Below are 27765 nucleotides of genomic sequence, written 5' to 3' on the forward strand. Positions count from 1 at the left end.
TTACGTTTACTGTCTTGTTATTTCTGTAACATATATCTGAGACCTTCTAAGTAATTAAACATATGTTTTTTTTTATTTCGGGAGGAGCCAGGACCCGTGGGTACGTGACTGATTAAACGGCAACTACGTAAATGACATGAATGACGTTCAATTGACATTCAAAATTTTCAACATTAAACGTTTCTCGTGAAATAAAGAGGACTTTTTTATCCGTTTGCGTTCTCAGCCAACTGACAGCATTCGGAAACAGTAATTTCGTTTACCTGAATGGTTAGGTAAATCAACAACATATTGTTAAACATCCAGGGCGTGAAACGACAATTGCAATATGGTAATTTTGTGATCTGAGAGATCCCACTGACCAATACTTCAATCAACGAGATTCCAGGTTCCGAGATTCCGGCTGTTATATCTAAGATCAGATATCAAGAATATGTGAAGCACGATGCTGTCATTCCGAATCCCGATTTTTTTTTCTCTACTTTCTACTCAGTTCGAACAATTATTAAATGAAACAACATTTATTTTGGGAATGTTGAATTGTCTATTTTTACAATGATTTTGTTTCGTTTGTTTGCTCTTTTAAGTTAAAATATTTCTGCTATACGTTTGTTTTTGTTAACACCTCCGTTTACACACTACCGTGAACTTTGTTCCGTTCAAAATTTCGATTTCGATTTCGATTCCGGTTATTTAACACGTGAGCCAAATGGTGTGATCATCTTCCTATGTAAGTGATATCTAATGGAGCAAGTGATAAAGTTATTCATTTGGGGTGTGATGCTTTATAAGATTGATTGTGAAGGAAGGAAAATCTGCTATATTATATTTTAAATTATCAAATGATAAAATATTACCTAGAAAGCTTGTGCCTATCGAGTGAGTACTATAGACTTATATGGAGATCATTTGTGTTTGAATACTGTGCAAATTGGAAAGTAGCAGAATAAATTTCAGGGCTTTGGAGCGACAATATTGTCTAAATCAGGCACTTTACACTATTATTACTTTTTTTTTTGAAAGTATCAGATGGAATCTATTAACAATGGGAGAAAAGAACTGTACAGATTTGATAGCACTTGCACTTTCTAGGGAATATCGACAGTTCGGAATGGAATGGACAAGGGGAAAAGAAAGCCTATTTTCATTATAATGCTGAAACAATTGCAGTGTATCGATGCCAACCTTGTTCTTACTAAAATCGTATTCATTTGTTTGTTTCCATCACAAGCTTGCATGAAATGACCCTCTTTTATACAATTAGGTTTTTGATTTTGCAACAAACACTTATCGTTCGTCAATGTCGTCGTTCGTATTGTTTATTCAAGTACGATACTGTCTTCATTTCATATATAACAATTCTATCTACACCGTTTGTCAAAACCTTATAATGTTTAAATATTGAACTGGTTTCCTGTTTTCAAATTGTCGCTTTACTATTCGTCCATCACTATAGTTCGAATAAATAACGCGTGTGTTTTTCCTATCAACCGTAAATATGATCGATTTCTAATGATTTTCGGTTTTATTTACTTACAGTAGTATAAATGTTCAAATCACATTTGAAACGGAATTTTTTCAGTACCCTGTAAAATCATGGTATATAAAATGGATTTTAGGTCTGCTTAGATTCTCATTAAATATTCGTTTTTTCTTCTTTCTTCTTTGTGAAACGATAATTCAATGTTTGTCTTTCCGTTGTTCTCTTACGCAAATTTATTTGATGCAAAACTATATCAAAATATTTTGAAGAAGTTTGTGCCAGTGCCAAAAGCAAATTGGATTTGCGTTACGATTTGGGATTTTCGTCAGCGAATATAAAATAATGTCTAGACATAACATAGAATAAATCAAGGTTTAGTATTAATACTAGTAAATGCTACAGTTGAGTTTTTGATAAAATCATGTTTGTTTTGTTGGTTGTTGCTTACAATTTTCATTACTATCACTAAAGACGACTATCGTTTCAGGATAATTCTTTGGCAGTAGTTCTTTCTATTTATTGGTATGTTATTTTTTTTCTTGAAGTCATATAAATTCTTCTACAACCTTCTTCAAATCTATCTAAAACCTATATTTACATCCATAGAGTAGGTGCTCGCCAAAACTAATTTACCGTTCTGTTAATGTTTTCTTCGACGAAACGAACGGCATTTTGTATGCTAGAATGTACCATTATACTTCTAATTTACTAATCATTCGTCACTTTCGTGTTAAAGCCTTCTTTTTTTTAAATATTTCTGTTTGCGGCAAAGGGAAAATGCACTGACCTCAAGAAACAATGAAAATATATTCCGCATGTCGGAAAATGATATTCTTAAATGGTACCTAACTTCACTTGCAAAATTTACTAACAATAGATGGATTGTGCAGTAACTATCAGATTACCGCAACAGTGCCATTTTAGGTCAAGGTTCTTCATAATTTACAGATCATAAAATAAGCCATTGTGCGTTTTGAAGGCAGTTCCCGCACGGTGTTAACCGCCACTTTCAAGACATTTACTTTGCTGTCTAGTTGAAATGGATTTAGTGCATTTGATTGTAAAATCGTATGATGTTGTGATCGAACTGTTCCTGAGGAATGGTTGTATCGATTAGCATTTTGCACCCAAGACAATAAAAAAGCATGCGAAACCCATCTCAGTAGTTAGTAAACTTCGCATTTTCAACTGTTGCAAAGCCAGTGATATTAAACATGGATCCATGTAAGGGATTGTTAGCAAAGAGTTAATACAATTAGGAAAAATATAACTTGTAAAAGTAATACTATCCGTTTGAATAGGTAGAAACACTCGTTCGGGATCTTCTTAATACTATTTGGTTGTTTATGAAATGGAGTAACTAAAAAGTATTTTGTTTTTCTTCTAGATAAATGTCATATATCGAGTCTTTAGGTATGTGCATTCACATGCTTTCTTCGAACCAAAACAGCACAGTGGGCTTGTTAAGCATGGCAGCATTTTCCATTTTCTGCAATCTATTTATTGTCATTTATGTCGACATTTTCAAAATTAAATCAGTATTACACAAATTTAAGATATCAAGAACAGTACGAAGCCTATTTATTGTCCAACCAATCGATGTGCTCCATTTCCCAATTAAACTTTGTATGATGGGATAAGCAGTGGGCAGATCAGACGAATCGTCTGTTCCGAACTTTGAACACAGACTAACAGACATGACAGTATGAGTAAATTCTTATAAAAAATAATTTTTCGTGATGCACTAGTTCCACCTATATTATACTGCGCGAACTATTTACTATCGGTACACCCCTTGTGTTATGTAAAAGTTAATTTACTAGTTGGTTCCCCCTCGTTTGTCAACACCGATCAGCTGCTTGCAGGGATGCCTGATTGCATCATAATATTTGGAAATGAATCGTCACAGTAAATTATTATATTACGTTAATAATATATTAAACTTTTTAGCGATGTTGGAAGGTAACCATTTATTTTTCTCAACATTGTTCATCTAGACTATTTTTTATTGTGTTGGTAATTTTCACCCGAAATTAAGTGGCGGCAGATCAGAAGCAAGTAAATATTGCCACTAAACGGGTTCGATTTTGTATTGCGTTGAAGGATGAGAGGTAGGCACAATTTTGTATATAGTTTTGGCAATATGTATTAAATCTGTATCCTGCATGAAATTCGCATACAAATGCAAATACATATCAATACATTACAGGTAATTCTGTATAAATGGCAACTCCGTTGGTAAATGAAAAAAATAAACACAGTCTAGATGACAGACAGGATGTTTTTGATAGGGTAACGTGGCGCCATCATGACACATGTGAGTACTGTCCCAAATAAAGGAATATTCGAAATGACAGTTAAAATGATTGAAGAATCTAATTTGAGTGTCCTGTCTGTTAGTCTGTGCTTTGAATTCATTATTTACTTTTCTTCTGTTTGTTACATTCACGCTTAACGCTCTCAATATGGACGGCATACAAAATACTCTAAAACTGACTCAGTTACGTACTTTAGCTTGTTCTGGTGGAATATTTTGAATATCGACAAAAATACCAACTAAACTAATAATGATTTTATAAAAGTGTTTTCACTGGGACGGATGAGGCATATATTACTTGAATAGGAAGTATTGAAGCGTTTCCTTTGACTACTAATCTATGAGATACAGATATACTACAGGAATCCTTTAAGTAGAACCATGTTGTTCTCAAACAGTTTGATTTAAAAAAAATCCCTACATTTTAGAAAAGCAATCTAGAAACAATGCCGCACAGCTTTCTAATTATATAACGTTGGGCTTAGGCTTTTAGGAAGCTCCAAAGTTCTTCTTACTTTCAAGAACACACTTCTATTCGCATGCTATCAGCATAGATAATCTAGCATACTAATGTCGTTTTCGCTTTAGAACACTGAAATTGACCCAGGGTAGTTTCATCAAACAAACACTTTTCACGAAACTGTGTTCGATTCGCACCTAGCAACCCCGATATAAAAACCAGGTTCGAAACCGGCTTCAAACAAACGGTTTGACAGCAGTTAGGATGGAAACTTGGTTAGGTTTGGCGTCAAGCAAAAGCGACATAAGAAAACGAGTATTATCACTGTCGTTAATTTATTCTGTGAATCATGTAAACATTGTTTTCCAGTTTTACATTGATACCTGTACCGATGTCTTGACATTAGGTTACTGACTTCAAGTATTTGAGCACATAGAAAACAAATTTCACCAAATTGGACTAGTTTTTATTATTTTTCGTTTCCATGCTCTATCGTCTGTAATACAAAAAATAACATGGCAAAATATGTCGTCAATCGTAGTAAGCTTTACTCGAGACTTTTCTTCATCAATTGCTTTATTGGTTACTATTATTTTGTTTATTGTGCATAATAAACTCTATAAAAACTCATAAATTTGATTTTTTGGTGAAATATGACCGTTGCAATGCAAAGACTGCCAACCTGCCCCAAAACAAAAATTTATCGTGATAGGACTGCAGCATTTAACATAGTTGCGATCACAGCGACACTTGCAAGTGCTCGCCAAGCAGTTCATTCAAATTGTTACACTCATTTCACATACGATTCCACATGTCTGTTTTCTGTGATTTGTGCCTTATCTCACTTGATTGAAAAACTTCCGGGTAACACCACATTATCCGATTCAATTCTCAATGCAAAATTTAAAAAATAGGTCACAGTTTTGCATGGCAAGGGATCATAAAACATAATTATATTATTATTTGACAAACGCAAATTCCACACTCCGAGACTTGATGCTAGAATAATTCTGCCAATTATTGGAATAATTGGGATTGAGTTAGAACGACAGCTGTCTTGATGAATAATGAAGAGAAATGTGGAATAAGTGCGATTTTGGAAAATTGTAACTGCTTGGAATTTATACTTTACCAGTGTTGCTGTCATAATTTCAAGCAGTTTGAAAATCAAAAATTAAAAAAGAAAAACGACGTGAGTGCTCGGAGGAATCAAAACAAAACATAAATGTTGTGCCAAAATAAGTTGGAGAAAATATGACATATAAATGGTAGCCGGATTGCTCGAAATGATCGATGGAATTATTAGAAAGAATGGATTGAAAATTATGGTTTGAATTGAGTTTTCTTGCTTGCCCGGGAATTTTTACAAGCTTACAAGAATCGACAAGAATGGAGAAGACTCTAAGCTCTGGAAAACCTCAGACTAATATATCTGAAACCATCTCATCTAATCCTTTACAATCCCATTTAAACTACCATAAACCTGATCATCCTTTTTGGACTTTTCTAAACCAGCTCATACCACACAATTCCTTCCAACTGTTCACAAAGCTGCTAAACCGACGACACGACCTGCCACTCGTCTATCAAAACTGTATCGTAAATTTAACTACCCCTCAGTAACTGGAAATGTCAAATCGAAAACGCTAGTGAATTTTTTTAAACTGGCAGCACAAGTTGATATATTTATTGATTTTGAATCACAGTCACCATAACCTTGGTTACTGCATATCGAAGGCAAGATTAATGTAAACAAAATAAATTTCAGATCGGTTATTATATTACGGAACATTTTCATGGATTTACCTGACTCGAGCGGAATGTAAAAATTGAGGAGTATGAGTTATGTCTTTTATAAAGCCAAGTTCAAAATTCAGGTCTTGACTTGGAACCGTTGTGTGAGAAGGAAGACATGGAAATGACCGACAACGAGCTGAGCGAAGCTAGTGCTCTGCGGTACCTGCATAACGTACGGTAAAATGATTTCTTCGTGGAATTCCACTAGTAATCCTCGAATAGTGGCCAACAAAGTGAAATACTGTTTCCACTGCTGCGCAATCAACCGACACAAAACAATTTTGACACCGGCATATTACACCGAATCCTACTGCCCAGAAAAGCTAGCAGTTGAAGTGTACGGATGAATCGCTGGAAGCAGATCATTGTCCTCGTTCGTTGGTTTCATCCATAGTTTCGATTAAATTCCGAAAATCGAGTCCATTTAAATGCATTTCTGCTTAATTTGGACAAAGTTTAATACTAATAGAACTATTCCACCGCTTTCAAAACATGTTTATTTGTTTTGGGGTTCCTTGGTAACTAGTCCATAGCAACTTAAACAGTGTTGCTCGAGAAGATTATTTTTATCATTTACAAGGGGTCGCTAGATTTATGGTAACTGGCGGTGAATCGTTAGCGAACAGTTTTAATGCTGATTTTTCTTCGGAGTGCCTGGTCGTGTCGTCAGCTAAACCTTTATTGTTAGAAATCGGGATTAGACAAAGCTTAGAGTAAATCACCCCCTGCTAATAGACATGCTTGTTGTTTGGACGCGGGTTCATGAATGTCAGCTGTATGGTTACAGATACATGGAAACCAACTCGAACAGTTCAAGCTGAAATTTTGCAGAACGATCTTCAATTCTTAATTGTCAAAACGTCACTGAAAAATTCAATGACTTGTCATTTTCCTTTACTAAACATTTCAGTGAACGGGTTGGAAAATCAAGCGATGCATTTTACCTAATCCCAATAAAATAAAACGGGCAGATTACCGGACAGATGCGGCTCGACAAAATGTAGTGGGTTACGAGTGTTTGAGTAATGTCAATAGAGTGTTTGAGTAATGTCAATAAAAGTCAATAGAGAACTTATAAAATTAAAATAGATTACACGAAATACAAGAAAATTATTTTCTTGCATTTCCAAATGAAATCCAGTTCTTGTAACAGATCCTAAAATTCTACAATATAATTGAAACTATATGAGTTCCTCTTAAGAACCCATGTAAAATTCAATCGTCATCCTAACAATGAAACGTAGAGGGCGCGTAAGGTTAAATAAGTTTTGCGTTAGATTTCCAATAGGCTTTAATCTTCTAGTCATTCGCCTCCGAGTCAGCAAAATTTTCTAGACCTTTGTGCGGGGTTGGGAATTGCTACACGCCTAGTACAAAGTTGATCAATATCATGCTTGCATTAGTGTGCAACCAACGCGTATTTAAGCTCCAGTTCTGAACTTTTGTATACTGGTTCATAGATTTATATTCCTTATTTTTTGAATTTCGAAGTTCGTTTGATTCGTGTTAATCTTCACGCATTCAGTACCATAACAGACCAGTTCAATGGTGATTCTTTTTGGTGCATTATTAAGCGTATAAACTGAAGTTTGTTTATTTTTTCGAAGCGCGGTCGAATTTTATCTTTAACAATTCTGATGAATTCATTCCAGCATGACAAATTTCATTAGTCGAACTATTTTTTTGTGACAAAAAGGAATAGCAGCTTATTAACCCACTGTGCCAGTCAAAAGGAAAATCATGTCATAACATTGTTTGAGATCAACAACAAGAAAAAATTGCATTATTCAAAATAGTACAACTGAGGAAATTCACTCAGCCAAATTATTAAAAATGAAATCAAATTCATTCTTGCATCTTAAAGGCTAAGTGAAGTCGAAAAAGTTATTCAACTTATGTCATGTCCGACAGATTTCGTTTTTTTTTTGCGTTCACAATTACCAACATGCAAACGCCGTTTTATTGTATGTTTCGCTTAGCCAATGATTTTTGCAGGCGTAAATCGATCTTATCTATAGTATCTACATCGTTATAATTTTTAAAAACCTGTTACTAGTCTGTTTATATAATATAAATGCTTTACGAAATTATACCGTTTCTATGTTTCTTCACAATTTACTTTAAATAACTGGTTATCCAAAATTGGTTACACTTTTGCTTACTTTTATTACTTTTGAATGATCAATTTATTACTTGACGAAATCTTTTGGTTTGCTAAATTAATATAATTTATACTTTTTATTGTTTCATTCTCCTACTTCTCCTACCTCGGCTTTACTACCGACTTTTGTTCGTTCTCTGTGAACGCTAATGATTCTAATAGAAAATTTTGGTATGTACAAAAGGGACTTGATTTGTTCAATACATTATATACCGATCGCTTCGTTCAAAGCTATGGTTTTCCTTCATTTTAATTTTAGAACCTTTTTTGTTTCGTGTCCCTAGCGGAAATAAACATGTAAATTAAACTAAATTAAACCTACGCGAGGACATACGCAGCACGGTAATCTGTCTCGTTTGTCGTTCTTTAGAAGACTTCAACAAATGTGACAAGTTTCGAAAAATATATCTAGCTCTGTGAATTTTCCTGCGACACTATACTGAAATCGCATATTCAAAGTACAGCTAGGTAAGTTTTGAAGAACGTTTTATTTATCGATAAGAAATAAAACACATCCATAACTGTGGACAAGTGCCTCCATTATCACGCGCTAGAATAGTCAGGGGATCGATTTGAGGGCCCCGGAATGGCTTCGTCATCCAGGACGAATGTGGGACTTTGCCGTGACGTTGAGGCTATTGGTTGGTAGTGGTAACCCTGACGATTACGATGATTTGATTTTTGCATATTACCTAAGGTAGGGCGTTGATTATATGATTGGTCGGGACGTTTCACTGAAAAAAAACAGGATGTCAAGATCGTAGTGAAGTATACGGCTGATCAATACTCACCTGGTATATAAGGTTTCTGATTGCACGTTGGTATCGTACTATCACCCGCATCGACTTTGTTGTTATAATTTCGGTGATTCGATAGTTCGTTGACGCTAGCAGCAGTTGCGTTATTGATGTCAGTGGTAGCGTTATTTACGTTATTAGTTAGCTCGTGACTACAAATAGGACTCAGTTCACGCTCTTCCAAGCACATGTCACTGTAATCGTCAATCACATGTCGGTACTGGGAGGGACATCTCGTGAGAGCAGCTATGATCGCAGCTTCGATGGAACATACATAACCAAGTATCTGAGAAGTAAACAACACTCGACATAAGCAACAAATACAAACAAAGGGCAAACCAATAGCTTACTGCTGATATGAACAGTGTGTCTTTTGTGTGCTTTGGCACCCACATGAATTCCTCAGCGAAAAACACCATGTGGATTAGTAGCGATGAGCCAACAAGGAATAATAAACCGATTGTCAGGTACATCCATGCATTCTGCGGTAAAAAGAAAATCAATAATAAACACTGTTTCCAGAAAACCAACCAATTACTTACCAATTTTCCCCAGTTGAAAGGAAACATCAATGCTATATGTGATATATCCAGGAATAACATCAAACAAGTTATCAACAACGAAAACAGAGCGCAAAATACCTGAAAGGAAAGGCAAATTTCAGTTAGCTGTCGTATCCGAAAGTTTAATAGTTTGGAATTACATTATGAGCTAAACTAAGACATATTCATGTTATCGAAGAATTATTCTAATACTTAAGTAAACAGTACAACAAATTTCATCAAACGGTATGAAATTATCAAATTGCTGTAGGTATATCTATGTTTTAGTAACTGAACTTTAGTAAATGTAACTCCACATTGCGAAAATCTGATTTTACTAAATTATCAAAAAATTTTGCAAATAAAAGCATCTATCCATCGAAAGAGCAATGTGAAAGATTTTTTTCCCGGTATCCTGAGTGGTGTGCGAGTTTGGCACATGCTCTTGAATGAACCGGTTCCTTCCTCTGTCACACACAAAGTATCCATGTAAATCACTCGTCATATACGACAATTAGCTGATCGCATGTCAGTAATGTTAGAAAACTCTCCACTATGGTAAACTTTATGGAAAACTGAAGAAGGAAGCATCTCCTGCCAAGATCATTGGAACACCACCTATAACAGTCTCAAGCAACCTCAGTACAGTTTTTTACACTTTCCGAGTTACTTAGTGAATGGTTTAAAATTTTCACAAATAAAACGTGAATTCAATACTTCAAAACTTATAAAACATAAATTACAAAAAAAAACAGTATCAACACCTAAAACTTCTTCTGTGGCCAGTATACGACAAGTAACGTCAACTAGTGTTGGGAAAAAATCAAAATTTAGAAAATCGCGACTAAAATTTTAAGACAAAAAATCATCGATCAGAAAACTGAATGCAGAAAACTGACTGCAGAAAACTTCAATATTAATTTTTTAACAATGCGTTTCTTACCGAAACTGATTTCACATTGCAAAAAATCACTAGCAAATTTAAAGAAAAAAGTCGTTTGCAAAATACATGTTGAATAAATTCACCGATGAACAAAAACTTAACATTTCTGAAAATATTCAGTGTGTGTAGGGTAATATCATTAATAAAAGTGCTGTGATTAATAATAGTTATAATGATAATAAAAACATTCACAAATCATGTTATGCAGCTGACAGCTCCAGTTTAGCTTGAATAACGCACGCAGAAGTAACAGGAGCGCAGACTACTGCTATGTCAATTCAAACTTCGAGACTTGCTGACGATGCTGCGCTCCTGTTACTTCTATGAATTTAATTCAAGCTAAATAACGTTTTATTGGGTTTATTCAAAATAGTTCCGTGTTATCAGCCAGATGGAATAAAAACAGCATTTCGTCGCTATAATCACTGTTTCGAATGTGACAAAAATATGTTTGTTCATATTAACCACCTTACGTGCATCGAAAATGTAATTTATTTCTTATTTCTCAGTAGCGGCTTAATTGTGAATTTATTCAGCAGAGATTTTTTTATTGATGAAAATATAATAAATAAATCTCGCACGAAGCATTTCGGCGTCGAACTGAAGCGTAGAGGAAATTCAGCATCTAAATATCATCGGAAACACTTCTCCTTTTCGATTATCTCTTTAGCGATATTTCTGTGGGTGAAAATTCGTCATCAAGGTACAAAATTTTGTGAATGCTTGTTTCATGAATTAAAATCACGGAAGTGAATTTTTCCAGCCACTGAGTTGTTTTTTATAGAAAATCTCTTGAACTGATCTTTTCACGAGTGATAATGAAATGAACCATGATTTTCCCAACACTGACGTCTGCTACATCGAACAAAGAATTCAACACTGGAAAACAAGAGAGAAGAACATCAAAACGATGCTTACAACAATAACGAAAGCAACATCGACTAAGAACCAGTAAATTTTTAAATTTCATTGCTACATTGGATTATAATGAGAGTGCTTCTCCCCCAAGATAAAGGATACCGACGAAATCCTGTAATAAAATAGATAAATTATTAGCCACGGGCCATCCACCAGAACTCTTTCCCGGGAAATCTTCCGAACAAATAAAAAGGCAGATGGGTAATGTCAATGATATAACTGGAGGACGTGAATACGAATAAATTGAACCCGAATTATGAACATTCAGGAACTGGAACTAAATTTAAGAATGAAATTTGGAACCTGGGAGTGGCTCCGAGTTCTTCTGCAAAATACAGGTTCAAAATCCAGATCAAAAATTCAGTTCATGAATTTAGCTCTAGAATTCTGGAATCGAACTCAATTTCTGAATCCAGGTTTCGAATTTAATTCCAAAATGAGTTCCGAACCTTAATCAAGAAACTTAAATGAGTTCCAAAATCTGCATGTAGGTTCTGAGTTTTGGAAATGAACTCTGAAACTAAAATTAAGAATTAAACTCTGAAACTGAATTCAGAAAGTAAATTCTGAAATTGAGTTCCGGAATTAAATTATGGTACGATCAGTTGACCACAATTAATCGACTCGATAATTCAGCTTATTTAGATTGAACTGAAAGTTCAATACATGGTCGAAATTGAATCATCGATTTGCACAGAAAACAATCTGAAACAATCCTAATCTGTCAAATGACGGAAAACTTCATTTGGAATGACTTAATGTTAGATTAGCTTTAATTTTACTGGTTTCGACTGTAACTTGCGTTCTGCTAGCAGGTACTACTGTATGAATTTAAATACACCTTTTACCAGCCAAGCAGAAGCATGCTTCAGTGGCTCAGTATGGAGACATTGCTTGAAATCTCCATTTCAACAACCGTTTATATGACCATAGCTCACGCAAAAGTTTTATATGACCATTGCTTGAGAAGATGCCTATTTTACTGTGAAAACCGACTTTGAAACCATTCTTGGAGATGGCTTTGATTAGACGGCATTGCAAGGTTTTTGTATGTAATATCAACAGTTATGTTCCTGTTCGTCACAAACGTACTCGTTGGATCAAGGTACTTACCATCAACCTTAGTCGTCCAATCAATGGCAGTAAAAACAATCCGACCTGCACGGTACCAGCCGAGCATTCACAGGCGAGGCATGCTGCCGATGATATCTGAAATTAGAGTTTTGAATTGACATAGCACACGATCTGACACGGTACCTTATCCTTGCTTACCACCAGTAGTATCCTCACGATCCCAGTGGGACTGGTCAGATGTGAGGCGTCGCAGTGCAGTGCAACGCCCCACGGTAACGGTGTGTTCCCTATCCTTTGACGGTAATGTGCGTGCGAGTCCCAGGACGTACAGGTGCCAAGAGGCGATTCGAGTGAGATCGATAGCTCTCCCGCTCTGCTGCCAGCTATCTCAAAATCCTGTCGAATAGTTGCAGAGAAATTTAGTTCAATATGTTTGGTTGATCATTTTTAATCGAACTTTGTCCAGTTAATAATGAATCAGTTGTTTTCGGTCACTAGTGTGTACATAATATCCGACGCAAAAAAAAAACGATTTCTTTCTACCGAATCACTAAATAGATATTATTGTATACAATGAAAAAAAGAAATAAAAAATAATGAAAACAACCGAAAAAAACAGTTGATAATGATTGTTTATAAAATTAATCGTTCAAAACAATCTTATCTATGTGAAACTGATAGTAATCTTAATAAAAAGACCAGGTATCACAGCCCTTGTGAGGCAGCATGTCGAAATAATTCCATTTCGACCAAGAACAAAATAGAATACAGGATGGATCAATTGACCGTTTTAGATACAAACACTTTTCGCTGAACTTCGCACAAATAAATGCCAAATATCATCTCGGCTGAACATAAAATTGCTGAGTCTCGGTATTCTCAAATTTTACAAATGGCAGTTATTCTCAAAACCGCCAGAAAAAAGTTTGCTGTCTGATCGATATAACCTTTACTTAATGTTCGGCAAAAGCAACGAAGTGAAATTTATGAATTTATGAAGCAATTGAAAGTCAACACAGAATTCTTTTTGCCTTTTTCTATATATACCATCCGACTCAGCTCGACGAGATCGGAAAATATCCCTGTGTGTGTCTAAGAATAATGCTACGGTCCACCTGTCCCGGTGGTATAAGTCCACCAGACAGGTAAGTCGTATAGAATCCGAATTATTCTCAACCAAGAATAGATCCACTTGTGCCCTGTTCCATGTCGTAGAAGGTCACATAAAAAAAGCTTCCAAGTCAAGGTGTGTTTCCGTACCGATGACTGAATGACTGCAGGATGAACGGAATATCTTGGAATTTGCCCTTACTGTGTTAAGCGAAGCTCTGGCACAGTTGACGATTTCATTCTTCACAACTTGTAGGATTTATATTTAAATTTAAAAAAATGGTTCGCTCTAGGCGAATTTAAGCCAGCATATTTGGTTTCATTTAGTTGTTGTATGATAAGTGCTGAAGATGGAGTGTACGATACTTTAATTGATAATGGTTAGAGTAGTACAAATCAATCTCTGACATAAACCTATAGCAACTATGAATCTATCCAGACTTCTGCAAGAAGGTAAAGCTTCTATAGCTTTGGTTTAAGAACCATATTTCTAAAAGGGAAACTTCTACATTGGAAAATTATTGAACCCGACTAGATTTTACGGGTACAAACCAACAATTGAAACCCCAATTGATTTGGAAAATGTTGTCGACGAAACAAACTCACAGTTGCAGCTTACGAAAAGTCTTGTCCACTTCGGATTGTGCGAGTTAAAGACTGTCCCAGAAAGTATGGACGCAACCAAAAACCGCTGCCATTTCGCATTGGCTCAGAATCTGTCAATTTTTATGGCAGCGTCCTATTGTTTACACTCTTCTCTAACCACTTTTGCAGTTGATTATTCGTTTTCATTAGTTTGTTTCGAAATGCGTGGACTTTCAGCAGAACAACGTTGAAAAATTGTATACAAATGGTGCACAGAACGCGGACTGTCACAGAGAAAGATAGCAAAAATGGAAGGAGTAAGTGAAAAAGTGCGAAATTCAATCAGGAAGTTCGGTGAGGATAACACCTTTGAGGATAAACCGAAAACGGGTCGAAAAAAGGCCCTGCTAACCCTCAATTGGATAAACGTATACTGAAGGCGTTCGAGCAAAAGAAGGAGGATTCAGATCGGGATGTGGCCAAAAAATGGGCAATGGGTTCTTCGTACTAAAGAACGTTTGAATCTTCGAACCTATAAGAAGCAGAAACAACCAAACGTAGTCCGAAACAAGAAGCATCAGGGGGACGGGTATAGTGTGATGGGTAAGTCGATGCCTTTCACACAGCCCGCCTGGGTTCGATTCCCAACCCCGCACATAGGGTCAGAAAGTTTTTCTGGCCCGAAGAGGCGAATGACCTTAAGGTTAAAACCTCTATAATCGAAACGAAAAAAAAGAAGCATCGATCAGGCCGAGGGTTCGAAAGCTGTACAATACGATTCTTGCTAGAAATTTGAACAGCATAATCATGGACGACGAAACCTACGTGAAACGAGATTACAAATCCTTGCCGGGACCACAATATTATACGGTGCGAGAAGGGAAAGTGTTAAACCAGTCCGAGACATCGATTGAAGTCGAAAAATTTGGTAAGAAAGCTATGGTCTGGCAAGCATTTGTAGCTCCGGTAAGATTTTGAAACCCTTCATCACCCAGAAAGTATGGATCCTTCAATGAACAGCGAAATATACATCAAGGAATGATTACAAAAACGACTTCTACCCATGATTCGAAGCCACAAGGATCCTGTTGTCTTCTGGCCAGATTTTGCTTCTTGCCATTACTCGAAATCAATGGTAGAATGGTATACGACCAAAAATGTCACTTTCGTCCCAAAAGACATGAATCCACCAAATTGCCCACAACTTCGACCAATTGAGGAATTTTGGGTATGACCGGCATATCTTAGGAAACATGTCTCGGCAGCCGAAACCATTCAACAGTTCGAAAAAGATTGGAAAAAAGTGTCAAAACTTGTCGCCAAGAAGTCTAACACTTGTGAATTATTTACAGCGAAATCAAAGTGCGTCCATACTTTCTGGGACAGTCCTTAAATATTATACACCGTCAATAAATCTGGCGAAACAAAAACCGTTAAAAATTTTTTAAACTGGTCTCAAAACTATACAAATCGGTAGTCATTATTAGTAGGCAACTAAACAAACCGATTCCGGCTATCCTGGTTCCCGGTCTCCGGTTCCGCAAGCACCGGAAATAGTAGTCATATATTTCAAAATGGATCTCACTCACTTTTCTCAACGATGGTTTGACCGATTTCCACAAATTTAGATTCATATAAAAGGTATCACGGTCGCATACGGAATTCCGACTTCGATTATACCGGTTTTCGGGTTCCGGTGCCGGAAGTGTATATAATAGTGAACCCACTTCGTTTTCTTAAGGATGACCTACGCGAGTAAAGCACTGTTCCATTATGTATGTTATCAAAAATCTAAAAAGAAAATTTTGAATTATACATGAGAAAGGCATCATTACACCACTAGGTGGTTTAAAACAGGGTTTTCCTTTTTTTCTCTTCCACTTCACTATTACCTTATTTCCTTCCCTTCCTATCAGGAAAATGAAGAACACCCACGACAAGGCACAAATCTCCAAATAACTAGGAAAACGTGCCACTTGAGCCCATTGATTCTGATTTCTCATTCCGGATGTGCGTGCAATGGCTATTACTCCCAGTTCCGTATATATAACGGTATAAGTGACCGACAAAACGTGTTGTTTATTACTGCTCAATTTTCTCAGAGATAGCTTAACCGATTATAACGAGCTTGGGCTCGTTTAAAAGCTACTATTGGATTGTTGATCGAGTTCGAAGATCAAATAGCTATCTCTTCTAGTCCGGAGATATAATGGTATAAGTGACGTATCCGACATAGTGCATTGTTATTAGTGCTCAATTGTCTCAGAGATGGTAGAACAAATTTTAACAAGCTTATGCTCCTTTAAAAACTACTATTGAGCCATTGATCAGGTTCGAAGATCAAATGACTGTTACTTTCGGATCAAATGACTGTTACTTTCGGTTCGACTAACTGCACTTTTCTCAACGAATTTTGAACTCAGGCTTGCAATGTGGTCTCTGATCAAGTTTGGAAAAATATGTCAAACTTATATATAACTTAACCGACAAAACATTGTGTTTTTCAGTGAGTCAAAATTTCTCGAGGATGCCTGAATCAAACTCGAAAGACTTAGACACGTTTGAAGGTTGCTATTAGGTTATTTGATAAGCTCACAACACGACCATTCTACACACAACTGTTCCATATTTTATGGGATTTCCCACATATATGGGTCAATTATGCGTGGAACGGTAGAATATTATAGGCTGAGGGTATAATCTCATAAATGTAATTATAACTCTATATAAGTATCAAGAAAAAGTCATTATCACTGGCGTTTTTATTGAAACCATTCAATTAGGGATCCAGATTTCAATTGTAAAATATTGATTGAATATGTTGGTTGACATGTCGTTGAAGTTCTTCGACATAACTTACCTTATGATAAAAAAGAACCGGAATTTTCATTTTAAAATTCCCGCGCTTGTTCAATCGGTAAACTTTTATTCTCTCAACGTTGGCAACACTTTTATACACATTCTGTCAAATTTTGACGCATATCGTACGATTAGTTTTTGTTTGGCGTCTATACAAAGCAGTTGAAAAATTTTCGTGCGGCGATTTTTATAATGGATGAAAATTTAGAACAACGTGTGTGCATCAAATTTTGGTTGAAAATGGATTTAAGTGTTCCGAAACGTTGAAAATGTTAGAAAAGGCCTTTGGTGAATCGTGTCTAGGAAAAACACATGCATACGAGTGGTATAAACGCTTAAAAGGTGGTCGTACAAGCTTAGATCATGATGAGATCCCTGGCCACCCAACAACATCTGTTACTGAAGAAAACATTGAATCGGCGAAACAAATCGTATTGCAAAATCGTTCTGTACCGATTGGAGAGATTGCTGTGTTGTTGGGCATCTCTTATGGATCAGCTGAACACATTTTAACGGATGTTTTGGGTTTGAAACGCGTCGCTTCTCGGCTGGTGCCAAAAAAGCTGAACTTCATTCAAAAACAGCGTCGTGTTGATGTGGCGAAAGGGATGATTTCCAACGCAGATAGTGACCCCACATTCATCGAATGCATCATAACTGGTTATGAGGTGTGGATCTATGAATATGACGTCGAAACCGCACAACAATCGACCGAATGGCGCTTCGAAGGCGAGCCGTTGTTCTAAATTTTCATCCATTATAAAAATCGCCACACGAAAATTTTTCAACTTCTTTGTATAGACGCCAAACAAAAACTAATCGTACGATATGCGTCAAAATTTGACAGAATGTGTATAAAAGTGTTGCCAACGTTGAGAGAATAAAAGTTTACCGATTGGACAAGTGCGGGAATTTTAAAATTAAAATTCCGGTTCTTTTTTTATCATAAGGTATAATGACTTCCCGACAATGAAAGCAGGATGTGGAAGATTTTCTCACGTTTTCATTTTTTCTAATGCCCACCGAAATATTACTCCGAAATATTTCGTCAGAAAATTACTGCGTAGTGCCAAGCGAAAAGCACAATCATATTACCACCACTAGCAGTAGTGGTGCTAGATATATTAAGGAGTGAGCCATTGTTCGGACCTATAGTCGGTTTTCCTTTAATAATGAAGGTTTATTTTCGTCTAGTAGTTTTCTATCATGGAGCACTGGAGTGCCGATCACCGCATTTTTATTTATAGCTCATTGTTGAAGAATCAACTGTACATTACAACTATTTGTTAGTTTAAAAAAAACATTTTAACGTCCGGTACGCGACTAATATCCGGCTAAAAAATATATCAAATTAATCTTGACGTCGACCGAAATTGATTATTCGTCTAAATTGTGTTTAATGCTGGCGTTTCCTAATAAAAAAAATCTCATTTGTATTTGCGGTTGTAAATGAGCTGTCAGAAAGGCTAATAGATCATTCTATACCCAGTACTAAATTATTGAAAGTAGAAATATGTCCCATATTTCGTGATAAAAATAATACTATTCCGTTTGGATGAAACTATTTTTTGTAGATTTGAGATATTTCGTGATGATGTTACAACAGACTTCGCAGCCGATTCATAGCGGTGCTACAATCCTACTGACACTAAGAATCCGTCCAGGTCGGGGTTCGAGCATACGACAACTGACTTGTAAGACCGGTGCCTTTTGCATTGAACCATCAACCCCGGACAAATAATAACACACGGTGAATATCTAATGAAAAATCATTGAAATAATTGAAAACATAATCTCAAAAACTAAAAATTGAGAACATAATATTAAAAACAATTATATCTTCACAATACAACTATGCCTTATCATAATCTATCGTTTTAGTGAAATCAAAGAACATCCAAAGAAATTTCTAATTCAAAATTTGTTTGTAACTGATTTGTTTTCATTTACGATACAGTTGTTTGTCGACGATATTGACAGGAATGTACAACACAAGCCTTGTTTAATTAAAATATTTGTTCAAAGAACCTATTCTAACAAAACAAATACCTCATTTTGTAGTTTCAATTAACAATATTCATAGAACCTAACAAATTTTTCTCTTGTCGTTTTATCAAAATAGTTATGTGAAGCCTAAACTTGATTATTTTGACATTTTTGCTCTCGACACCAACATAAGTTGTGAAGATAAGTTTTCGCGAAAGTTCCTGCTCTCATAAGACTTACTCCTTTGCTCTTTAGATTACATCCTCATTGTTCAACATTCCAAGACTTTCGTGATAAACTTCGTCATAACATTTTACTTTCATTGAACTATTCTTCTATAAACTCAAAGCTTCACGGCCCTCAATGTAATTCGATCGAACAGATTTTCAAACTTTGTAAGTCGCTTATTGGCTTTACAGTTCCCGTGCTTACACTATTTTAAGATCCATTTACACGGCATGCTATACGTCAGTCAAACTTTTTGTCACCAGTCTTCACATTTCACACCGATCCGAACGCACATGCATTCTGAGCCAGAGCAACATATCGATCTATGTTTTATGTATGATATAGATCAAACACAGATGATTACACACGTAAATAATTGTCGACCGAAAACAATTACGATGCACCATTATACTGGATAAACTTTCTTCATTCATCATGCGGCCATTCGCTATGACCTGTTCCGAGTACGTACTTGAATGTCCTCTAGCTGACAGCAGGCCGGCTCGAGATCCCGTATTTCGTCCAGTAGGAACTCTATTTCGTCTGTACCATATAAATCAGAAACTGACGGTATGTAACGTTGGGGTGGTTGCATCTCCCGTCAGGGGGCACACCCCCATCACCGTGTATAAAACTGGTCCGGTTTCCGAAACTATTTGGGGAGAAGAACAAAGCGCAAACGGTACATTAGGCGCGATAGGGCCGAGCACTGGCATAGAGTTCATTCATAACGTGTCATGTCTTTCTTGCCTTAGTTCAATACAAAGAAGGATTGGCGACTACAGCTCGTGGGACATTGCTTCGCTGTTAGTGATTCTTGTATGATAAAATGTAGATAGCTATCAAACTTTAATAACAAACGTATTTGTCCGGCCAATGTCAATAAAAATGGATACACCGGATGAGGATAGAATAGCGTAAGCATGTGACATGTGAAAGGAAGTTCGGGAGCGAGCGAGAGAGTGATTGTCAGTAGGAAAACATCGGAATGGAACACACGCAGAAATGAGGTTATGAGAAGACAGTACAGCTCGAGGGGTGGTTTTAGGTTTTACATAACAAAAAAGCTCCACACTGGCGCGAGTGTATGCATGTGTTAGTCTGTAGCACTGCGAAAACGACAATTTTCCTTCGAGCACACTGGCCTTTCAGATTAACACCTTTTTCGATCAAACTGTTCAGTGTCCGATCGAAAAGATTAAACTTACACTGATCACATGCTGCTGGCAAGTATTAAAGCACGCTAAAAACGCTCGCCACGATTATTACGAGTGAAATAATCGATATCGTACGGAAGGAACACAGTAAGATTCGTTTGGAATATCCTTGCTCTGGGTGGTTCGAATGAGAAGGGGCTACATCGAACTAGAGCATCCAGACTAATGTCAGAAAGGGTGAGACTATACGAAACGTGAGAATGTGAGTGACCTATAATTTTTCCACCACTTAAGGTTTTCATCAATTTTCCATCGAGAGGACTGCTTTCAGAGAAATCGTTCTCCACTGCTGAATTATTCAATTCCAGTTTCCAGCAAACACACGCGGTACGGCGAGCCTTGCACGCTACTAATAGCTGATATGCGGGAATCGCGTATACTCGTCGGTTTAATCCTGCAGGAATTTATCGTACTCGCACGCACGCACGCACAAAACTTCTCAGCTAGAACATGATCAAAAACTGAAGGTACTTTCGCTTCTGTCGCGTTCGCTTATCACATTGACAATGATGACTGCTGGTGCTGCTTTTCGCGTACCGCTCCCCTGTAACAACAGGATTCCTGCGGGAAAGAACGAGAGAAAATGCTACCCAAAGTACACCCGTTGCGGAATGTTACCGTCAGGATAAAAGCACCCCAACCACCGACAATATGCATGTCAAACGTTGGTCGTTGTGCGCATTCCGTGGATAAATCAGTATTTTCACTATCGAGGGGCTTTTAGGTCCGATGCCACAGTCTGGAAAATTAACTTTCCACAGTCACGTTTACTATTTTCAGAAAAAAATTATTTCCTATACTGGAATAATTCACAACATTATGTACATTTCTAGCAAGCTGTACAGCAATTAATAAAATTGAGTTTGGTGCTGGCTTTCATACTATGTGTTTGTTACGTTATATTCGACACCCCAAGTAGCACTTTAAGTTGCTGTCCTGTGTTTTCATACTGATTGTGAAACTATTCTGGTAACTGTTATGTTACTGAAAAGGTGCAATTTTTCAGTGTCGTACAACATATATTTAAGTTCTGCCTTGGAACTTGGCAAATCAATTGTGAAACTCGTGCACCCATCACAAATGAACGACTGAAAGCAAAAATCAGATAAGTGCCACTTAGTTTGAAAACCCCGTTTAAGTATTTTTGAATGCAAAAATCGGATAAAAACATTGAGAGCAAAAACCGGACATGGATTTTGCAATGCAAGAATCGTTTAAAAACATATTTTCTGCAAGAACCGGACAAAATAACTTTGAATGCAAAAACCGGACAAAAACTTAAGGGGCGGGTAGGGTCTAACACTTTTGAAACTCATTTAATATTTTCTTTATATTTTCTTATAGTAAAACATTTGAAGAATTTTCTGTGAAATTTTCAAGCCTATTGGAACAAATCTCTGGAAGTTATGGACTTTTATCTATGGCTATCTCATTCTACGAAGAAGCAAGAACTCGGCGCACAGGCCCAAGATTTCTACTTCAATTGACTTCAAAACTTGACAAAACATTCTTGAAATGTTTCGGTATAATAAATTATAAAAGAAAAATATGATTTTTTTTAAAATGTTAGACCCTACGGGCTCCCTGGAGTAATTAATTGTTTCCATTGATTTTATAGACAAAAACCTTTAAACGCGTTTTCCTCAAAAGCAGGTTTTGAAAGTCCGTGTCCATCGTCATTCAAAAACTACTGCACCAATTTTTTTTTTCAAATTTTGCACACATTTTCTACATATAAAAACCAGACCCCAACGTATTCCTTTTCGTTGTTTGTTACTTTGGGGAAGTTTAACAGATACAAAATGACGGATTTTTTTGTGAAAAATCGTAGTTTCCACTTTGAACAACCTCCAAAAATTTAAAAAATTCAAAAAAAATCAAACAGAAACGTTGAGGTCTAGAAAAACTTCTACTCTAACTATGCTGCTTTGATTTGTTGACTTTTTATCAGTCTGCACTGAGATACAGTGGATACCGCAAATCATGATTTTCAAGAAGCGTCTTCAAAAATACCTCTTCACCTCTTCAATATTTTTCCACGAAAAAATTACAAAATGTTGTTCGAATGATGCTTTTTATCATGCAAAAGATTTGAATTTATTTTGTTGAACGATAATTCTGGAAAAAAAATCGCAAAAATTATGTTTTTGTTTTCATTGTTTAGAAAACAAAAAAAAAACAAACAAAAAAAAACAGATGTATTTATCTGGTTTTTGCATTCAAAGTTTTTACAAACTGCCGCTGTGGGAACGCAGCTTAGATCAAGTTGCCCTTAACAAACAAGCAAACCATGCTTCGTCCACAGCGACAGTTGGTAAAAGCTTTGAATGCAAAAACCGGATAAATACCTTTTTTTTTGGAAGAACCGGTTAAGGAGGGGTAGGGTCTAAACGATGAAAAATATCATATTTTTTGCGATTTTTTCCAAAATTATCGTTCAACGAAATAAATTCAAATGTTTTGCATGTTAAAATGCAACATTCGAACAAAATTTTGTAATTTTTTCGTGGCAAAATATTGAGAAATAAGTCGGTGATCTCTTTGAGAACGCTTCTTAAAAATCATGATTTGCGGTGTCCACTGTATCTCAGTGCAGACTGATAAAAAGTCAACAAATCAAAGCAGCATAGTTAGAGTAGAAGTTTTTCTAGACCTCAACGTTTCTGTTTGATTTTTTTTAATTTTTTTAATTTTTTGTGGTTTTTCAAAGTGGAAACTACGATTTTTCATGAAAAAATCCGCCATTTTGTATCAATTGGAAACAATTAATTACTCCAGGGAGCCCGTAGGGTCCAGCATTTTCAAAAAATCATATTTTTTATTAAACTATTCTTGCAATCTCAATGTTTTTATCAGATTTTTGCATTCAAAAATACTTAAACGGGTTTTTCAAACTAAGTTCCACACGCAGAGAAAAATATTGTAAAAGTAACTAAATTTTGGTTTCTCGCAACGATTTATTTTATTGAAATAGCGACAAAAGAAAATTTGGTTTGATATAGCAAAAAATGTTGCTTGAAACTACAAAACTAGATGTTTGATTTGTCTCAGTGAATTAGTTTATTTCAATAAATATTTTGTTAAAAACAACAAATATTTGACTTGTGCATTCCTGTCACTTTCTTAACAAACAATGTCATAGTAAATTTAGCTTTCAAAATCAGTTTACAGTGAACTAACTTTAGATGAAGGTAATTTTTAAAGTGATTTGAATTTATAAACTTGGCAGTTGAAATAAATGAAAAGATATAAACTAAAATGATTATTATTTCTACTTACGTGTTTTGTTTCTCAAAATCCTATTTTTTTTTGGTGTTAAGAGTAAAATGATTTCTTTTAAAATAATTTCGAGGGTTATTTTTTTGTCGATTTATTTTATTTTAGCAATTCTAATTACTTACATTAATGAAATTACAAATATTTCCAAACCACAATCATGGCGCGATGCCTTTGGAGATCGGTTAAAATATAGATATTCTGTAACATTTTCTTTTTTGTAAAGAAAACGTGTTATGTAATATTATGAGGTTTCTAATATTATTGATTATCAATACCTACGCTAGAAATTGTTGAAATGCTCCACGTAAATGAAATGAGCAGATGAAATTTCACTTTTTAAAACACGTACAAACTATTTTATTGTTCCACAGTAGAAAAAGTTTCTCTGGATTAAAAGAAATATGACTGACACGGCTCATTTAAACAATAAACTCTGTTGTATCATCAAACAAAATATATGAAAGGAATCAAATTTTTCATGAACATAAAGATAAATTAGAATTTATTCAACAAAGATTTTGCCAATAAAATCAACTCAACTTTTGTTGATAACCAAAAAATTGGTAGTTTTTTTCAACAATAAAATCAGCTGGAACAGCAATTTGTTTTCGTTGATTTAGACTAAAATGTTGATTCACGTCAAACATTGATCATTGTTGATGTTGGAGGGGGAAATTGGTTTGAAACAATCATATTCTAGATAGAAATTATCAAAAATCAAATTTAAAAATCTACTAACTGGTTTGTTCTTTCAAACAAGCTCCATTTTTCTGCGTGGCACTTATCCGATTTTTGCTTTCAGACGTTCGTTTGTGATGTGATGGGTGCATGAGTTTCACAATTGATTTGCCAAGTTACTCAGGAAAAACATGTTTTCAATCGGAAATGCTTTACGTTTTATAATTTATCGAACTAGTTAAATTGAACTACAATGCAGTATATTCATTATACTTAGAGTGGGCTCTATATTTGTGGTACACACTGTAGATATGATTTTGATAAGTCTGTGTGCTGGAGTTACACAAACAAGTGGTTCAAGTGGTAATATATAGGGGAGACCGGGGCTAGTTGGCCGAATTTTCGTTTCGGAATTTCTGTACTAATTCTGGTTAGACTTTTTGATAAACGGTTTACGATGTCTTGAACATATATCTTTTCAGCACATTTGTGAATTTTTTCAACTGGTTAGGAAAACATTTAACATTATTCAAAAAACAATTTAAAAACATTTACAATGTCACAAAAAATTTTAAAATCGGTTTTGAAATACTGGATTTGTAGAAGAATTTCAATGGTAATATCCATAGAATTTAATATAGCTTCACCTAAATGAAATTAAACTTGAAATTAGAGAGTGTATTTGAAAAATATGATACATTGAAAATCTTCTGTAACTTTTAAACTGCACAAGTGATTAAGTGTATTATTTACATCTGTCAATTTTTATAGTTGTTCATATAGTAGTTCCAGTCATGCCATCGAAACAAGGAATCATCCGTGAAAAAATATTGTTTGTTTTCAATAAAAATCCGATAAATCACTGAAAATCAAAGAATTGCAAATACAACTGCATCTCGTTTGATAAAAAGCTTCAAGCAGCATCTAAGTGCTCGAAGGAAGGAAGGAAGGGAAATGTGAAAATGGCTCAACGGATAGTAAAAGGGTCAAGAAGGTATTGCTCAAGCATCATCCAAACAGGTCAATTCGAGATTTTTCTAAAAGTCCAAGAAGTCAGTTTTTTGCGGAAAGCCATGGTGCATGTTGGATAAAATTTCTACTAGGTCTAAAAATCTCAAAACGAAATAAAAAGAAAAAAATTGAAGTGAAAACCCTTACCCGGAAACTAAACACTACGTTGGAAACGAAACATCTTGATCTGTAAATTTGTTAGTGATTTCTTATCCCCCGGAATGTAGGAGGAAGCTACCAATTTACGAAAGTTATAAAATTTCTCTACTTTTCGTACTCATCAATTAGAAGTGCAAATTTATTTGCTTTAGTCTTGTCTAGAATAAATGAATATAATCAATTTGTAATTTTATCACTCTCAAACATTCTAAGGTTTTAAACTAGAATCAAGGTTTCACTTCAGTACATCCACCATATTTTATTATTTATATGCATCCATGTGTGAACCTAAAAATGATATCGTTTTGAATAGCTTTGAGATTGGTTGCGCCCTAAGACAAGACCTGACATCTGGGGGGGCTGCTTTTGTTCCAAAATGGACCAGTTTCTGATTGGCTGATTTTGATGTTGCAACCTGAACATTGTGAAATAAAAAAAACTTTTGCAGGGTACGCGAGCAATGATGCCAAGTAGAAAGAAAATCAGAAAACAAATTTATTAAAATGTATAATTTTTTTTTATTTTTAATTTTTTAATGTATAATCACCAATGAAAATGAAAATTTTCAGAGAATGTTTCACTTTTTTTCAATCTCATTGGTAATAAATGTTTATAGTGGCAGGACTGTGTAATTAAAATAGGCATCAAGCCGTTTTTCTTTTTAGTGAGTTAAAGTGTCAGTGTGTTTAGTTTTACGAGAAGAATGAACTGTTGTGTTCCACACTGTGGTCACAGACTAACAGACATGACAGTATTAGTAAATTCTTATAATAAAAATTTTTCGTGATGCACTAGTTCCACCTATATTGTACTGCGCGATCTATTTACTATCTGTACACCCCTTGTGTTATGTAAAAGTTTTTTTACTAGTTGGTTTCCCCTCGTTTGTCAACACCGATCAGCTGCTTGCAGGGATGCCTGATTGCATCAAAATATTTGAAAATGAATCGTCACAATAAATTATTGGATTACGTTGATAATATATTCAACTTTTTCGCGATGTTGGAAGGTAACCATTTATTTGACTCAACGTTGTTCATCTAGACTATTTTTTATTGTGTTAGTAGTTTTCACACGAAATTAAGTAGCGGCAGACCAGAAGCAAGTAAATATTGTAACAAAACGGGTTCGATTTTGTATTGCGTTGGAGGATGAGAAGTAGTCACAATTATGTATATAGTTTTGGCAATATGTATTACATCTGTATCCTGCATGAAATTCGCATGGACGTATACAAATCAATACATTACAGGTAATCCTGTATGAATGGCAACTCTGTTGGTAAATGAAAAAAAAAATAAACATAGTCTAGATGACAGCAAGGATGTTTTTGATAGGGTAACGTGGCGCCATCATGACACATGTGAGTACTGTCCAAAATAAAGGAATATTCGAAATGACCGTTAAAATGATTGAAGAATCTAATTTGAGTGTCCTGTCTGTTAGTCTGTGCTGTGGTCGCATTAAGCATTTCTATCCAAACCTGACTTTTTTCGGTTTCCAAAAGATTCGGTAGTACGTCAACAATGGATTCGATTTTTCGTTCAACATGAGACATTTCGTGTTTTGTCTTCAAAGCTCAATTAATTGTTTTTAAGCATTAATATATAATAAAGAAATGCATTCACCAAAACATGTTTTATGTTTATTTCAAATCAAAAACCTAAAGTCTAAAAATTTAAATGTAATATTTTTTGTCCTAGCATAGTTATTAAAAAAATCTGTAAATATGGCTACACTGTAGCCGATACGTTGGTATTTATTTCACAGGGCGAAAACGACGAGAAGGATGATTCGGAAGGAAGAATAAGAAGCAGAGCTAATAAAAGTCATTTTCATTGACTGAAAAATAAACGAAAATGACAAGAAATTATTGTCACTCTCAGTTTCGCTTGCAAACTATGAGAACGAAATCCATGTCCAGTCAATGATATAAACGGGACAGTAGTTTCAAAATTGTGTTTTTTCTTTCATTTGCCCTTTCAGTCATTTGCAGTTTTCAGCGAAAATCCTATAGTATTCTGTGTCGATATTCAACCAAAGCTGTGAGAATTGAAAACGACAGAAAAAGGTTTCACAATAAGTTTTAACTGTTGGTGCTCGAATTTGTAGTAGTTTTGGTTTCCAAAGAAGTTTTGGGATGTAATTACTTTGATTTGCC

At 35.4% G+C, this 27765-nt stretch overlaps 1 protein-coding gene across 2 annotated transcripts; it reads right to left on the reverse strand.

Moving 5' to 3' along the window:
* Window positions 1–502: 502 nt before the first annotated feature.
* On the reverse strand, window positions 503–20991 carry LOC131430537 (uncharacterized). Of its 2 annotated transcripts, none has more exons than XM_058595590.1 (8): window positions 20689–20991; window positions 19733–19912; window positions 12691–12888; window positions 12532–12627; window positions 9558–9656; window positions 9366–9497; window positions 9010–9301; window positions 503–8952 (listed from the first exon to the last, which is right to left on the reverse strand). In XM_058595590.1, the coding sequence occupies exons 2-8, from the start codon at window positions 19853–19855 to the stop codon at window positions 8762–8764; spliced, it is 1131 nt and encodes a 376-aa protein (XP_058451573.1). In that variant the 5' UTR covers window positions 19856–19912; window positions 20689–20991; the 3' UTR covers window positions 503–8761. The 2 variants fall into 2 exon arrangements, with proteins under 2 accessions (XP_058451573.1, XP_058451572.1); XM_058595589.1 differs by having other exon boundaries at window positions 20469–20991.
* Window positions 20992–27765: the final 6774 nt, after the last annotated feature.

Source organism: Malaya genurostris, chromosome 2 (assembly GCF_030247185.1).
Source record: "Malaya genurostris strain Urasoe2022 chromosome 2, Malgen_1.1, whole genome shotgun sequence".
Classification (NCBI taxonomy): domain Eukaryota; kingdom Metazoa; phylum Arthropoda; class Insecta; order Diptera; family Culicidae; genus Malaya; species Malaya genurostris.